The sequence below is a fragment of the Periplaneta americana genome, chromosome 13 (genome assembly GCF_040183065.1).
Source record: "Periplaneta americana isolate PAMFEO1 chromosome 13, P.americana_PAMFEO1_priV1, whole genome shotgun sequence".
Taxonomy (NCBI): domain Eukaryota; kingdom Metazoa; phylum Arthropoda; class Insecta; order Blattodea; family Blattidae; genus Periplaneta; species Periplaneta americana.
In genome coordinates, this window is record NC_091129.1 from 147,869,030 (window position 1) to 147,885,473 (window position 16,444).

The window sequence follows — 16,444 nt, forward strand, 5'->3', positions numbered from 1 at the left end:
GAAAATAGGAATCTGATAGTGAATGTGACTTAAGTACTGGCAAAGTGAAATGAATGTGAAGGAATGTAGTTTTGACAGTTTACACAAATGATGGTTATCTTAGTTGCTGCATAAAGTATGTACTAATAGGGAAGTATGAATCATTTGCAATTACACCAGTTATTTATATATTTTCGCGAAGTGCTTCTAGAAAGGTAGTGACGTTACAGGCATGGGTTAATGTTCTATACACTTGACATGGAGGCTTTATGACGGGCAGGAATTAGAACTGTCATGCATTTTACTCGCAACCTCGACTCGAAAAATGGAGTTAGAGTTCCCCTCCCCTCTACGTTTGCTGACCACATTTTTGTAAAATACGTGCAGTTCATAAACACCCAACCCTTTCGCTCTTGCTTTTGTTTGCGTTTCCACAGCAACCTTTATCTTGCTGTCAAATTCAGTTCCTTATTTTTTCGAACAATTCCACTTGTTTCAATAAAAAAATGTGATATCGCGGTTCTTGCCTCTTTAATAAAAGTTGCGTTTTACATTGTTCTGTATAACCTTTTGTACGCTTTTCGTTTGAAATCTTTTTTGAAAGTTAACTTTTACTAAACGCACCGCAGACATTTTATGTTAACCATGTTATTGTAAATAAATACAGTATTATAGTTCATCTTTTAGATGAGAGCACTGTAAACAAAATGCGCAGTTATACGTGGACGGAAATGTATCACATATTTTTAACAGATTATAGCCATAGGCATAGATGTGTGTGCTACCACCCGCCTTTGTGTAGCACTCCATCGAGATGTAATCTGTTTTCCCTCATTTATCCCCCTTCGGCGCAGCTCGCTCACGACTATTTGATAGAACTATACTACTGATTGATTTTACGAGGGCTACACGAGTTGTGTGATGAACGATAGTCGTAAAAATTAACCCATTTATGAGAGGTAAGTACTCGTGGACTTGAGCAAAGGGCCTAGACATGTTTCTCAGTCTCTATTTCTTTCTCCCTCTCATGTACACACATTTTTCTTTCGTTAGCAATCATAATAAAATAAAATGCCGCTTTCGCAGTAAACAAAAACTTTAAAATGTACACTTTTCTTACGAAAAAAATGCATTCGTAATATGCCTATTTTCCTGTCAGTACAAGCATTTATATGCACAATAACATACATACGTGTATATTGGGTGTTCATTTCAAAGTGTGTCATGACGTCACTGTTTATGAGTCAGCGATTTGAAGCGAGTTTCAGCTTTTGTGTCAGAGAAGTTGCCTATTAATCAAGGCGTTCAATCTCAACTTGAGAACGTGTACGGTATAACTTGAACATCGTAGCAACAGATGGTGGTCTGTACGGTCTGTGTGCTACCATAACCTCTGTCGAACTGTGTTTTGCGCGGCCAAGTCGTACGCAGGGTATTTGTTATCATCGGTTGCGTACGACAACATTCCACAACACAAATCAAATGCTCCATGTTCATGTTGACTGTCGAAGTTAATGTCAACAAATACGTAAGTAATCGTCTTAACCCTCTCGCCATATCCCGACAGTAAGAAAAGACTCACCTCAGTACATGTTTCGAAACAGTTCACATTCCTGCCACTACCGGCGTTTTACCGTACGTATCGGTAAGTACTCTTCTGAATTAACGCCGTACTTGCTAGGCAACTTCTCTGGCAGATAAGTAATATGCCTCTGCGGAAGTGTAGGAAGATTGAATTCTCTAGGCTCATCGACTAGCCACGGGACGGCATACAGCGAGCCATGACACACTTTGAACTGAACACCCAGTACTAGTAGAGTCAGAATGTACCGGAACTTTGGGCGGCAACGCCATGCTCTATAGGCAACTTCTCTGCATTGTTCGTGTGGTATGTGACCTACTCTCCAGGCGTATAGACTCAGTGCGACTCCGCATGAGAATAGGGAAGATTAACATAGCCGAAAACCAGTCGAAATACAGTGCAAAAGTGTGTCGTACTTTGAAGGCGATGTTATGTAAATGGTTATATGCCATCTGCAACAAAGATATCTACGCATGTTCGCACTGAGTCTATACGCCTGGAGGGTAGGTCACATACTACACGGACAAGGCAGAGAAGTTGCCTATAGAGCATGGCGTTGCCAGCCGAAGTTCCGGTACTTTCTGACTCTACTAGTAAAATCATTAACCAAGTCACAGTTTTGAAATAAAGAAATAAATAGACTAATTTTACAGATTAGCTGAATCGAAAGAAATGTACAGCGATGGACATAATTGTTGAGCAGGTGAAAATGCCTCAAGATCTGTAGTGCGGTTCAGAAGAGGCTACAGCTATAATTCCTTCTCAGCATACAGATGCAATATTTAAACAGAAAAGCGAAGCGAATACCTCGTAAACATATGACCGAAAACTTTCGACTTGGGGTATGCGCAGTGTGGCATTCTTTGACTTAAAAAAACTCTAGTCGTTCAACTATTATGTCTCTCACACCTGGGATCATACTTCAAGGATAATGGTGATGATGATTATAATGATTGTTACACTTTTACTACGTCATATTACTTTTGACCAATAAAACTGTACGAAAGGACGTCTTTCAACCAATCATGGCTGCTTATCGCACAATTTTATCGCTTCCCTAGCATTTGTTTATTTTTATCACTTCCCTAGCATTTGTTTGTTTTTATCATTTTCCCTAGCATTTGTTTCTTTGTTTTCGAACATTTCAAGTTGCTAATTCTTTATAATACTATAAAACATGCTTTGCGATAGTCATTTATTCACCGCATAGACAGTCAACTGAAAATGGCGACTCTGTTCAAACGTTTTGGTGAAGCTGACATTAGTGAAACAGAATTTTGTATGTCAGTATTTTATTGTGTTAGAGTAGTTTATTTCTTCTAATCTTTATATAAAGTGACATCAAAAATTTTTTCTTTGTATTTTTAACTCCTATGTCCTGATTGTATCTGCGCAGTGTAAAATGTTACCATGGCAACTGAAACTTACGATTAAGCAAAGCCTGCATGGTATAGTAAAAAAAGGTACAATAAAAATGTAAGAAAAGAGTTTTTTATGTCACTGTACTTTCTTTTAATCGTGTAATAGTCAGTTAAATCCCACTTGAGTTTTGATTTTCTCCAGATCAGTCAAAACTTCTAGTGAGATTACTGTTGATAATGGTATCGGTATTTTCTGATAAAACAGAAGAAAATATTATGCCTCGAAAATGGATGTCCCAATATCTTGCGTAAGAATCTATAATAAGCTACTCTGCACGAGCTACTTGATGCTAAGTTGAAATGCAGTATTTTATTTTAAAATAGTAATACATACTGTATGATTTCACTTATAACTCTAATGCTTCATTCCATTATTTCAGATTAAGGGGTTAGGTACAGCTTACAGCAGTAAAATTTTTGGAAATATTCAACATTTTTTTCCTCAATTATTGTAACTTGTCCTTCTGCTATATGCAAAAATATTATTACGGTTTAAAAAAAATATATTTATATTTTTTTCTTTCAAAATTCAAAATGTGTAGTTCACTGTGCAGTGATGAAGCGTTTCCGTCATAACTCATAAACTTGTTAACTTTTTCATGTTCTCTCTCTTTTATTTTATTGCTGAAACTCATATTTACATTATCATGCTCTTTCAACTACATTCCTTAATAAGTAATATATTTTTATTTTGTGTTAGAAGGAAATACTGATATTTTACCATTTTTTAAAATGAAGTGATTTTGCATCATATTGTAGATGTGACATGCATAAATACACACAAAAATTTCATCACAGAATGCTGGATACTTTATGAGTTATGAGGGAAACGCTTCATCACTGCACAGTGAATTTTGAATTTTGAAAAAAATATATATAAATAATTTTTTATCGTAAAAATATGTTTACCATATAGCAGAAGGAGAGTGTTTTACACATACTAATTTTCATTATTGTACAAGATACAGTAATGGAGGACAAAAATGTTGAATATTTCCAAAATTTTACTCCTTTAAGCTGTAACTTACTCCTTAAGGGTATGTAGGGATATGCGGTGGACTTGATTGAAATATGCAAACTTGTCATACTTCTTGTTTTCATCATTTTCATGAAGTTGCTCAGAGAACGCTTGATTTTTTAAAGAGAGTGCCTTACTTTACAGTTAGTAGGTGGCTTTGCGGCTCTTTAGGTCTATTGCGCTAACCCTCCAAATACTTGCGTTCTCAACCCGCACCAGATGACTACATCAAGACTCGCTAAAAATAATTCACGATTCGAAGCGGGCAATCACACTCGTTTGTAGACCAGCCTCCTCCGTGCGTCGCCAGCCGGCGATCGGGAAAATCTGTGGAATGATAGTGGAATGTAGATCGGACAAAACGATCATTCCCAAGGTGGAGAAACGAGAAAATCCCAACTGTGACCTTGTCCGCCACAAGCGTCACTATGGATTTTTCAGTGAAAAATTCCAGGCCTAATCAGGACTGGAACCCGGGCCGCCTGCGACTGCGTGACAGACCGAATGTCTAGGACGCTCAGCCACCTCAGGGACTGAAAGAGTTCTTTTGTACTCAGTGGCGGTTCCTCGGGGGATGGAAGGGAGGAACGTCCTCCTCACATTTTTCTTCTTTTAAAGTAAATACCAGATGAAATATATGCTTTGAAATTCGAGGAAGATCCGATAATTTTCAAGTTCACAGCTATAAGAAAACCTCGGTTGATCGAGTTTTTAACGACGCGCACTCATGTGCTACTAGAAAACTGTGAGAAGAATGCGAGATTGTTTGTGTGGAGGAATGTCAATCCATTCCTCCTTTACTGCAGTTAACACACATAGACAACAGCGCGCTAGCGGCCAAAGAAAGAAGCAGAGTTTTAAAGCAAGTAAATGAACGGTTAGGGAGGAGATCCTCCTCTGAATCAGCGCATGGCCGGGAAATAGAAACCGACTCGTCTTGCAGCAAGATCGCTAGCGCTGCCATCTAACGATGCTGCATTCAACCAGACTATAACACATCTAGGAGGAGGCACAATAAAAACAGTTTTAACGCAAAGCTATGAAAGACCCATATAATTTTTTTTTTTAATGATAGATCAAGATATATTATTCATTGCACTTTATAAAAGTTACTATTCATGGTTTGAAACTTTCGAGGATATCTGAAAGTTGAAGTTGGATTTATATAAAACAAAGAGGAAGTAGTTCTACATTAGTATCGCAGATCTTTTTGGCCCCTGAAATTCACTTCCATTCATTGTCTACTAGAGCGCTTTCAGAATAAGAAGGCATATAAGGCGGAGCTAGTTCAGACCGGTCTATGTCGACTAGCCAGTGACAGTGAAGCGGTGTTGCCTAGTTAAATCGTCGCGAAGTCTCGCTGAAGCGTCGCGTATTAGTTTATTTCTTGCGCGCACAATACTTACGGCTAGGAATGAATTTAAAGCAATGGCATTCGATAGAGCTCCGAATTCTGAATCCAACAGTACAAGAATGGCAATTGTATGTCAACTGGTTCGCGTGTTATCGCTTTAAGACTAAACAGAGATATCCAACCTACAGCATAGAACATATTTTGCTCTGAATTCCGTCTCTGTAAACGAAGATAGAATCTGTTTATTTTCACATTCAGATGTGGACTGTTTTCTCTTGTGTGATGCTTAACTTACCGTAACAATGTCTCTTGAAGGGATTGCAATTGGCTCTGGTGTTTCATATGTTATACGCAAAAGGATAGTCCAACACTCACAAGCGAGGAGTATGGTATTTTTGTATATACTTTTTTAAAGGACTAACTTATGATTCAGTGCTTGTCAGTTCTTCACGAACAAAGAATCTGACTGCAGAGACGTGTGGTTTAGAAGTGCATACGTTATCTCATATTCTCGGACAGGACAAAGAGACAATTAAAATAGGTGGTATACTTGAGTTTACCTCTCCTGGTAAATAACGCAAAACATACGTGTTAATTATTTGTACAATTTTCAGAACCGTGTATTACTTCATCGTACGATATTTTAAATATATTAGTAGTATGTGTTAGCAGTGCCATTATAATAGAACGTGGAAAGAAGAAGAAAGCTGAGAATAATCATAGGTACGATTTTCACTTTTCATTGGAATATTATACATGGTATAAGACGAAATATTGCATAAACATAAGAGATAGTTGGATGATATTGTAAACATAAACACTCCTGCCTCTTTTTCCATGAAGAGCATTAACAGCATTTTTCCTTAAGAGCATTAGAAAACTTTATAAAATGAAGCACATTAACTATATTTCACTTTTAAAATAAATACAGGCATGCTAGGAACGAGGAGATTTTATAATTCCAAAACTCAATTTCTATTTTAAAAACCTTTTGTTATATATATATATATATATATATATATATATATATATATATATATATATATATATATATATTACACTTTATACTATTTTTTCTAATATACAATTTTATCTCTAATATATCAACGATATTATTGGATTACGGTTTTCATATTCGCTTCTGTACAACTACCTTCACTCGTAGGTTTATATTGCCACAGGCCAGAGTGATAGAACATAGAATCCTGGACTTCTAGGTAGGTATAAGCTTGAGGATTAAATTAAATTAGATAGGCTTGATTTAATAAGGTAAAAGAAAGTAATCTTCAGTTTAAATATGAGTACTGAATTAGGCCTACATATGAATAGATATGGTTATATTCTTATAGCGGGATTCTTAGCCAGAATATGGAACACTGGACCTCTAGATATGTAAAAATTAGATGATAAAATAAAATTACATGGACTTAGTTTATCAGAGAAAAATAAAATAATCTACAGTTCCAGTATGAGTACTGAATTATATATGAACACACATTATGATTACGTTGCATTATAGCCAGATTCGTAACCAGAATGTAGAACCCTGGACCCCTAGGTATGTATAAGCTAGAGAATTAAATTAAATTATATAGGCTTCATTTAACGGAGGTCCAACTTCAATACTAAATTACGTATCTACAGATATGTTTTCGTTTTGTTATCGCTAGATTCTTAGGCTGCCCCTACAAACAAACTGTACCTTATCTTTCCTCTGGAGAAATAAACAATAATAAATTCAGCTTTGCTGTACAAGGAAGTCTGAGTAAGAATTTAAACATTCTTTCTCAGACATTAGCGAAGGAAATTTCTACATACTGTATCTGTCACTATATTTCGCAAGTCAGTGACTCCAAGAGCTACTGATCTATGAAGCGAAGAAGTAATAAAAATTGAGATGAGAATTACTTCAGTAAGAGTAATTATATTTAAACATTACACACAATGAACAAACAGGTCTCGACCCGCTCGCTCAGCGAGAGTGCTGCTACTGATATGTTCTGTTCTTATTTGTTGTCTCTGTCTTCCACGTCTCGAGCACCGTGCACTGTGTGACAACGTCGAACTGTTGCTAGCACTCAATTGGCTTAGGCCATATGCCTTCTTATTCTGAAACCGCTATAGACAGGACAACAGCCAAGTTGTCAGTTTTGCACATATATCTTTGAAATTGAAAGTACTGCAAACTACATTATTTTTAACATAAAAAATTAATCGGCCACCGGCAGCTTTGAACAATAATGGTAGTATGACTTTACAAGAACTGACATTCTTCAAAAGCATGTGATACTGAACTTGTAAAATGTACATGTGACAACACAGACCACGTGGGTGGGTGCAGTTTTCTCGCTTTCCTAGCAGATTATTTCTCATTCTCATTTCCGTAAAACGGTTCCGGTTACGAGTTAGTAGCTGGTCTCTTCCAACACGTTTGATGCTGTAGTGTGCGTGAAAAATGCTGCGAGGTTGTGAATTTCCTTGTAATTGTTAATTTGTGCAATTATTCAACAATGAATGGAAGTAAAAACATATTATATTTTGGACAATTTAAGAAACTCAGTTTACAAAAACAGATTATTGCTATACAAAAGGGAGGAAGGCCAACCCCAACACTACCTGGTCTTACATGTATGCGTGTAGGCTAATTTGTAGCATATTTCTCTCAAGAAGGTGTCATTTTGCGCTGTTAACATCTTTCCTCCTCTTAAGAAATATGCAGGAGCCGCCACTGTTTGTACTGTATACCTGTTTTAAATCGCGTGAACATTTTGAAACAAAACATTGATGTTCCGTTTATTCACTGCATGGCTTCGAATATTGAATCTTTTCATTTGCAACAGCAGCAGGTGTAGGTCAGTAGAGAGATACTCATAAACCCCCTCCCCCCCTCTCAAGTTAGAAAGCTTTATGGGCCCGAGAGGGAGGGCTGTAACAACCATAATATCAAGTTATGGGCATATTTATTACTCCATTAATACAACGGGACGCTGCCGATTTGCTTTCGTTTCTACCACATGGATTCCAATTATTGCACGGGGCAGTAAAAGAATGTATGTGATTTTATTGCGGCCATAATTTTACTGAAACAAGTGATAAGTCTACTACGTCCAGGACATGGCGTGAGTCGCGTGTTTCACAGATAGCTGCAGACACGAACGGAGACGACAGCAAATGACGCCAAGTATTGTCAGCATTGGTCGAAACTGTCATTGACACTATGCAATGACAAACCCTGAGCCCATTGTGTAACTTGATTTTTCCGCGTTCATTGAATGTGCGGCTGTTATAGGTTCGGATAGCCCATTTCCCTCGTAATATTATTTTAGTTCCATTAAAAGTAACATCGATAGATAAGGACGTGTGACATCGTCAGACTACAACCGTTTTCTAGTATTTATACTTTACGTATAAGACTAGACTCTATTGGTGATATTTCTCTTAATTTTTAATTTATTTTTTTTTGGTAAAAAAAATTAACTAGTACAGTATTACGATAATTTTTAATGAAGTACAAGTATAATACTTTCGTAAAAATCTAAAATAAAAATTGGTGTGTGTGCGTGCCGGTGCGTGTGTGTTAAAGCCTCAACTCCCGGACAGGACCATAGAGGATTCTATCATTGAAAAAAAAATCGTGTCTCCATCAAAAATCGAACCCGCAACCTAACCTTCCGACTTGTTGCGCAACCTCTTAACCGCGATGCTATTGCACGGCCCTATTGTATGTATGTATGTATGTGGTGGCCGGGTAGGTCAGTTGGTAAGAGCAGCTGGCTACGGACTGGAAGGTCCGGGGTTCGATCCCAGCTGGTGACAGAATTTTTTCTCGTTGCCAAACTTTCAGAATGGCCCCGAGGTTCACTCAGCTTCTATAAAATTGAGTACCGGGTCTTTCCTGGGGGTAAAAGGCGGTCAGAGCGTGGTGCCGACCACACCACCTCATTCTAGTGCCGAGGTCATGGAAAGCATGGGGCTCTACCTCCGTGCCCTCCAAGTGCCTTCATGGCATGTTACGGGGATACCTTTATGTATGTATGTATGTATGTATGTATGTATATTTATATTTTATTTGTAAGTAATATATATAGGCCTACATAGTGTTCTGCCAAAGGGCAGGTCTTTCACTGCAAATCCAGCTTTCTCCAATCTTTCCTATTTTCTGGCTTCCTCTTAGTCTCCGCATACGATACATATATCTTCATTTCTTATTCTGTCTGTCCATTTCACACGCTCCATTCTTCTACATATCCACATTTCAAATGCTTCTATTCGCTTCTCTTCACTTCGCCGTAATGCCCATGTTTCTGCACCATACAATGCCACACTCCACACAATGCGCTTCACTGATTCTTTTTTCAGAGATTCGCAGAAAAAATGTAACAAATATTTTAATAAACGTTGGGAGATTGTAGAAGGGACAAGCATAAAATCAAGTCAATAATTATTGATTAGGAACCTATGTCTGAAAACGTTTTTTTTTTTCGAGACATTGAGTCAGTAAATAGAGAACTGTAGGGAAGAATGTGCACGAACTGCAACAGACAAACGTCTAGCTATGAGTCTGGTTTGCCAGACTGGCAGTTAAGCAATAGAATTAAAGTTTCATGTCGTGGGAGTTAAGTAAGAGAGGAGCGGATAAATCTATAATGATCGGTTTCATGGCATGCACTCTTTACATTAGCACGTGAATGCATTTGTAATTTGCATGCATCAACTAGACAGGCTGCAGGGCAACACATTTGAAATCTGTTTGGGAAACTGATACCGGTACATATACGATCAAAATGAGAGATAATGCGTGCTTTATGGCTGAATATGATAGATATAATGACGGGACTTCTTTGGGAACCATAAAATATCTTCATTGATATTTTTTAGATACTGGTATACAATTATTTAAGTTTTATTATAATCCTCGTTTGCATAGATTGTGTTCTTTTTAACACTCCTGCTACCAAGAAGGGTAATAGGATTACCCCACTGATGATTTTTCAATGTTATTTTCTTTTCTCTCCATATATCTTTTTGAAATGCCATGTGTTTGTCCGTTATGTCTACTAACAATTTGAATTAAAAATAAAATAAATAATTAAGCTATTTTAAGATGTAATTCATATATTCATGTGGGGTGATCTTGTTACCCCTCTTGAAAATTCCAGGATATAAAATTCAACTTATAGTTTAATTTTCGTCACTTTTGACTTTATCTGCTTCCAAATTATTTTATGTATACTATTTACAACATTATGTTTTATATAATTTAATGTAATTTAATTTATTGGTCTAACCCAAAATTTTGGGTTTGCCTTGCGACACAGAATAGCTCACAATAAAATTTAAAATGAAAAATTATATAAACAGGTTTCAGACAAAATTGATTAAGACATAAGAAAAAAAATAGAACCAAATATAATTTAAAATGAATACACCATAAAGGTGCTGACGAAATATCGCTACAGAAAATTTTATTATGGTGGTGACGATGGCATCTTGAAGATCTCTCGTCAGCTTGTATTTTTTCCTCCACTTTACAAAGGCTTTCGGAATGGTGCCTCTCGCTCCGAAGAAGCTCCTCATGTTATCATGACCTTTTGTTTCCAATTGTTTTATGTCTGTGTATTATTGTTTTTCTAAAAATGATTTTATTATAAATAATTAGTGGAGTCTTTTTTCGAGATGCTCATTGTATTATAGGTGATATTTGAATATTTCAATTTCAAAAAAGAACTAGAATTTTTTATTTGGTTTATATTTGTATCTATTTATTGTTAGAACTTGAAACATTCATTTTAGGATTTTAATATATTATAAACAAAGTTTTTGGGTTTCCTGGTTGTATAGATGATATTCGAATGTTTAAATATCAAGAATTAAATTAATTGATTTCCTGTGTTTGCTATAGTACTGTGACTTTTCTTGGCTCGTAAATGTGTTTTCCATCCTCTCAAAACTATATAACATTGAGAAGTTTGTCTTGAACTGGAAGGGAAGCAAGTTTAAATTTACAGTAGATGTCATCTAATAGTGTCACCAGTAACATATCTAAATTGAATTAATTTTGGTATACGTTTTCAACAAAATGAAACGGAACTTTTGAATCCCCCCTGTATCTTTAAAAACAGGATGATTCATTTGAATTCTTACATTTTCTGGAAGTCTATAGTCAATAAGACATGAATTGTTAATATTCCAAATGCTTAGCAAAGACCGGTATATGATTTTGATGAGGTTAATTGGATACTTTAAAGTAGAAAGGTGCAAAGTGCCAAAATCATAGAAAACGAAATTATTATGCAGAAAAGTGCAATGTGCCTAGGAGGATGATGTATGAAAGAGGCTACATCCACTTGTTTTTCTTAAGCGAGATATTTAGATGTTACCATGCAGTTTCAGACGGTAAGCCCCCTATTGAGCTGCATCATAGAATGCAATGGATCTTCAACAAGTCATGTTTGTGCCCAAACTTACCCATAGCGAAATGTTTTACAGATGTCAGCTTTCACATTATAACTTTGGAGTTTGTGTATGTGACACAATGCAGTCTTATATGTGTATGTGGGATGAAAGCATCGCGAGTAGAGGTGCCAATGAGATTGCCTCGTGTGTACTAAAACTGATGAATATGGACATAACAAACAAGAAGAATCTGATAACTGTGCAGCTGAAAACAGAAATCGTGTAATGGTTTTCATGTGTCTCTTTTTAGTTGCCATTGGTTTATTTGAGCACATAGAACAACGTTTCCTTCTCAGCGGCCACAGTTTCTTGCAATGCGATTCTGATTTCGCTTTGATTGAAAAACGACAGAAAGTGACAAAAGCCTTCATTCCTAGTGACCTGCTTAAAATCGTACAAGACTCTAAAGTTGTAAAACCATTTCAAACCGTTTCAATGCTAGAGTCATATTTCCTTAATATGCAAGATGTTGCTGATAAACTAATTTCCATCAAGAACTTGAATATTTTTAAGGCATGTTGCATTCAGTATGATGTTAGTAAAGCAGGTAGTGTTTCTGTGAAACAGTCCCATGATGATGAAGCAGTGCATACCAGTGCTTAAAAGGGGGAAAAAACATGAAAGATGTGCAGTCAGCATTGTTTCAAGTTAAAGCATAAAATAGGGAAATTACTGAAAAAAAGAAGGGTGATCTACTAGCAATGACTCCCTATCTTCCAAATGAGGGGTATAGGCAGTTCTACAGGCAGATCTGTGAGTAAAAATTGCTCCAGAATAGGAAAAAATAGGTATTGGACTTTGCACCATTCTACTGCAACTGTACCCATTACTTAACCCTTTTCACAATCTGTGTTATATAATTAAATATGGAGAAATAATGTCTTTACATACCACTATTATTAATGAGTAAACACTGTACTATTGCTGTTTTCTATGAGTAAAAAAATGACACAAATATGTGTACAATTATTCTTATAGCTACATTTTTTTATCTTATCTCCAATGTTTCATTTTGGCACTTTGCACCCTTCTACTTTAAAGTATCCAATTGTATTACTCCCGTTGGTAGCAGTAAGTTTTGAAAAAAACCTTGGTAGCAGGAGAGTTAATGCGGAGCATTGGATATATTTTTTTGTCTCACCAGCGATCACTGTTTCAGAATATTTATTTAAAATCTATGTACTTTTTCAGTATCAGAAAACATAGCTTGTAGCTACATCAAGGTGACTTTTTAATGTGATGAATATCAAGAGCTTGTAACAGATTTGAAGACATAATTTGTTTTCATATAAAACAGTCAACAATGCATCGATCCGTAGTGGCTGGAATTATTTCTCTTGTGAGTGTCACTTCGTTTGTGTTCGTCATCATTGCGAAGTCTCATCATTACAAGACATTTGGAGATATTGAAAGAGGAAATAACAACTCTTCACCCGTTGCTACTACGGTGCCCTTCAATTCCAGCCTTGATCTGGATGAGTCGACTATTTCCCCTGCAAATATCACAAGTGAGAAGGCACAGTTTAAAAAGAACGAAACTTTAGTAATGCAACGTGATAAGATAAAAGAGGTAATTATACTATTGTATTGTTTAAGCATGGTTTTATTTTATTATTTCTGTAGGACGGAAATTTTCAATGAATAGAAATTAATATGGTCTCTCTATTAATGGGAGACATTTTTGCACTCCTTTTTTTATTTCAATGTTCTTTCGCTATCCAGACATTGCATCAGCGTATCTATTTTCTATTTTAATTCCTACTGTGTTGTCCGGATATAATCTGTGGTGTTTGGTCAAAACATGCTAACTCTAAAGAGACCGATTTGAGATACAAGCATTTTCATTTTTCACTTTTCCTTTAAAAACCAGAATTCTAGTTTACATACAAATGTGATTGGAAATAACATAGATTAAGACACTTTTTAATTATATGCACATGCTAATGCTTTTCTATAGCTTCTAAGTAGCCTACCGGTAAGTGTAGATTTGGAGTTATCATGTTCTGACCAAATATCACAGATATCTGCAGCCTTGAGGGACATTGTCCTGCAGAGACATCTCCAGTCTTCATCGAGACGTTGGCTCGAATTTATATCTGTCCCCAAAGTAGGGAATTTGCTGAGACGGGAAATAGCTGACCGATAAAATTTTGCCTGAAGCTCTAATATCAGGGACAGTTTCTATTACGTGGCGTAAGTCTATCTTTTCTACAAGCGTGTGGAAAGACAGCATTTCCGACAAGAAAACTGACACTGGAAGTAAGGTTTCCTGCACTGCGCGCAGAAATTCCGCACGCTTCCTAATAAATGCATCTAGAGAAGAAATTTTTATAATAATAATAATAATAATAATAATAATAATAATAATAATAATAAGGTGTTTCCTTAATCTGTGTTCATTATTTCAAATTAATAGCTTTAAAAGTTTATGAGATACAGAGAAAAATGTGGGCTGCTAAATTCTAATTTATTTTGTATTGTTTTGCTTTGTTTTATTTTATAGTAGGCCTATATATACACTCTTGGTTACCTGAAGAACTGAAGATCAACCACATTTTATAATTACTTAATCTAACAACTGCTGTATTTAATAATAATAATAATAATTATTATTATTATTATTATTATTATTATTATTATAAAATATTTCTACAGTGATTTACAAATTATTGATAGTTAATATTAATATTAAGCCTAATCATAAATTCGTTGCTTCCATTTTCATCGCCAGAATACACTTTTTGACAAATTATTCAAACTGTGACTTACTTACATTACTTACTTACTTACAAATAGCTTTTAAGAAATCCAGAGGTTCATTGCCGCCCTCACATAAACCCGCTATCGGTCCCTATCCTGAGCAAGATTAATCCAGTCCCTACCATCATATCCCACCTCCCTCAAATCCATTTTAATATTGCCTTCTCATCTACGCCTTGGCCTCCCCAAAGGTATTTTTTCACTCCGGTCTCCTAACACTCTATATGCATTTCTGGATTCGCCCATGCGTGCTACATGTCCTGCCCATTTCAAAAGCGTTCAGGATTTAATGTTTCTAATTATGTCAGGTGAAGAATACAATGCGCTGGGTAACTTTCTCCATTCTCCTGTAACTTCATCTCTCTTAAACCCAAATATTAACAGAAGATAAAAGAATAATAATTACTTTATGAATGGTATGGTTTTTTCTGGTAGCATTAAATTTGTTATCCCTACTCTTAACGACGTGTACTCTAAGAATCGCGTTCTTCTTCAATAGACAAGGTCGCATACATGTGAATGGCGCGTGTAGACGACCTTCATTGACACATCGGTCAAGCACCGTTCCTGTGCATTGTGCTATGTTTGATTATGCTGTGTAAGCGCAAATCCTGGCCGTATTGTTTTGTATTGTATTTATTTGCATTCCATGGTATTCGTACATCGCTTCACAGCTAGAATATGGAACATATCAAACGAAAAAAAAAAAATAGTACTAAAAAGTCTTAATTATAGTCACAGTCTACTCTCTTTCCAGCTAAAGATTGAAGTAAATGTAAATAAATGCACGTGGCATAATGGTTCTTGATTGGCTATTGGACGCACAACTCTTCCAAACTCGTGCTTGTCATCTTATTCCTCATATTAAAATAGATCCTTCTAAAATAATAAAATGTATAATATACATGGAATACGAGTGAATTAAACATGCTTATAAGAACACTTTCTTACGATTTAAACAACATGTTTATATTAGTAATTTCAGACATTGCGTGTTAAATCATTGTAACGTGTATTATGGCAACGCGCATGCGTAATAGGCATTAAATTCCTCCCAAGGTGACTTGCAGCTTCACAGAACACATCAGCACAGCTGGTATAACACAGTGCGAGATTCAGTGTTGTCAACCTCAAATAAATTTCTGTAGAATTAAAGAAATTCTCCACTCTTCAAAGAATAACATTTAATCACGAATCTACAGAAAATGAAAATTCACTATTCCCAGTAGAGAAATAATAAATATTAACCCTATGTGAGCATTTTACGGGTTAGTTCAATGAATGTGTTGAAATGTCTGCAATATATCAGACGGTGGCTGCCCTGCGAGCTCACTTGCCGAAAATAATGCGCCCTGGTGGCTGCTTTGGTAGCTAGCTTGCGATTGCGGAGTAATACATTTCGGTTTTGTTTACGTCTACTTCAATCTTTAGTTGGAAATAGAGTAGTTGTGAACATATACAGAAGAGTTTTGCAATATAGTCTACTAGTACAACACAAAGTTTTAGTATCAATGCTTAATGCAACACACAAATATTCATGAAGCGTTGTTGAATGTCACAAATTCACCTACAGAATAGAAGGCGTGAGAAATTAGGTACCGTCAATTTCCATAACTATGGTCCTGGAACACAACTATGGTCCAAGATACAACCATTCAAAGAAAATTGTAGAAGTAACATAGACCTTTCGTAGATAGCTGTAGTGACTTGACTTCAAACTAAGTAGTCCTACAGCAAAAATATAGATAAATGCGGTACTACGTTATGGAGTACAAAATTTGAATGGACCATAGTTGTGTTTCAGGACCATAGTTATGGGAAATGACGGTATTTCTTTAATTTGACCCTAAATAATCTTATGCTTTGAGTTTGAT

The 16,444-nt window shown here is 36.0% G+C and overlaps 1 protein-coding gene across 5 annotated transcripts in view; it reads left to right on the top strand.

Annotated features, from left to right (window-relative positions):
* alpha-Man-Ia (alpha-Mannosidase class I a) overlaps positions 1-16,444 on the top strand; it is a 333,187-nt gene that overhangs the window by 259,163 nt on the left and 57,580 nt on the right. For 4 of the 5 annotated variants that reach the window (XM_069844456.1, XM_069844457.1, XM_069844458.1 and 1 more), the window contains exon 2: positions 13,002-13,380. The exons of the other annotated variant lie outside the window; for it this stretch is intronic. In XM_069844456.1, coding sequence (XP_069700557.1) covers positions 13,114-13,380 — 267 coding nt within the window. In that variant the 5' untranslated portion in view covers positions 13,002-13,113. The remainder of the gene's footprint in view (positions 1-13,001; positions 13,381-16,444) is intronic. 5 annotated transcript variants of the gene reach the window in all.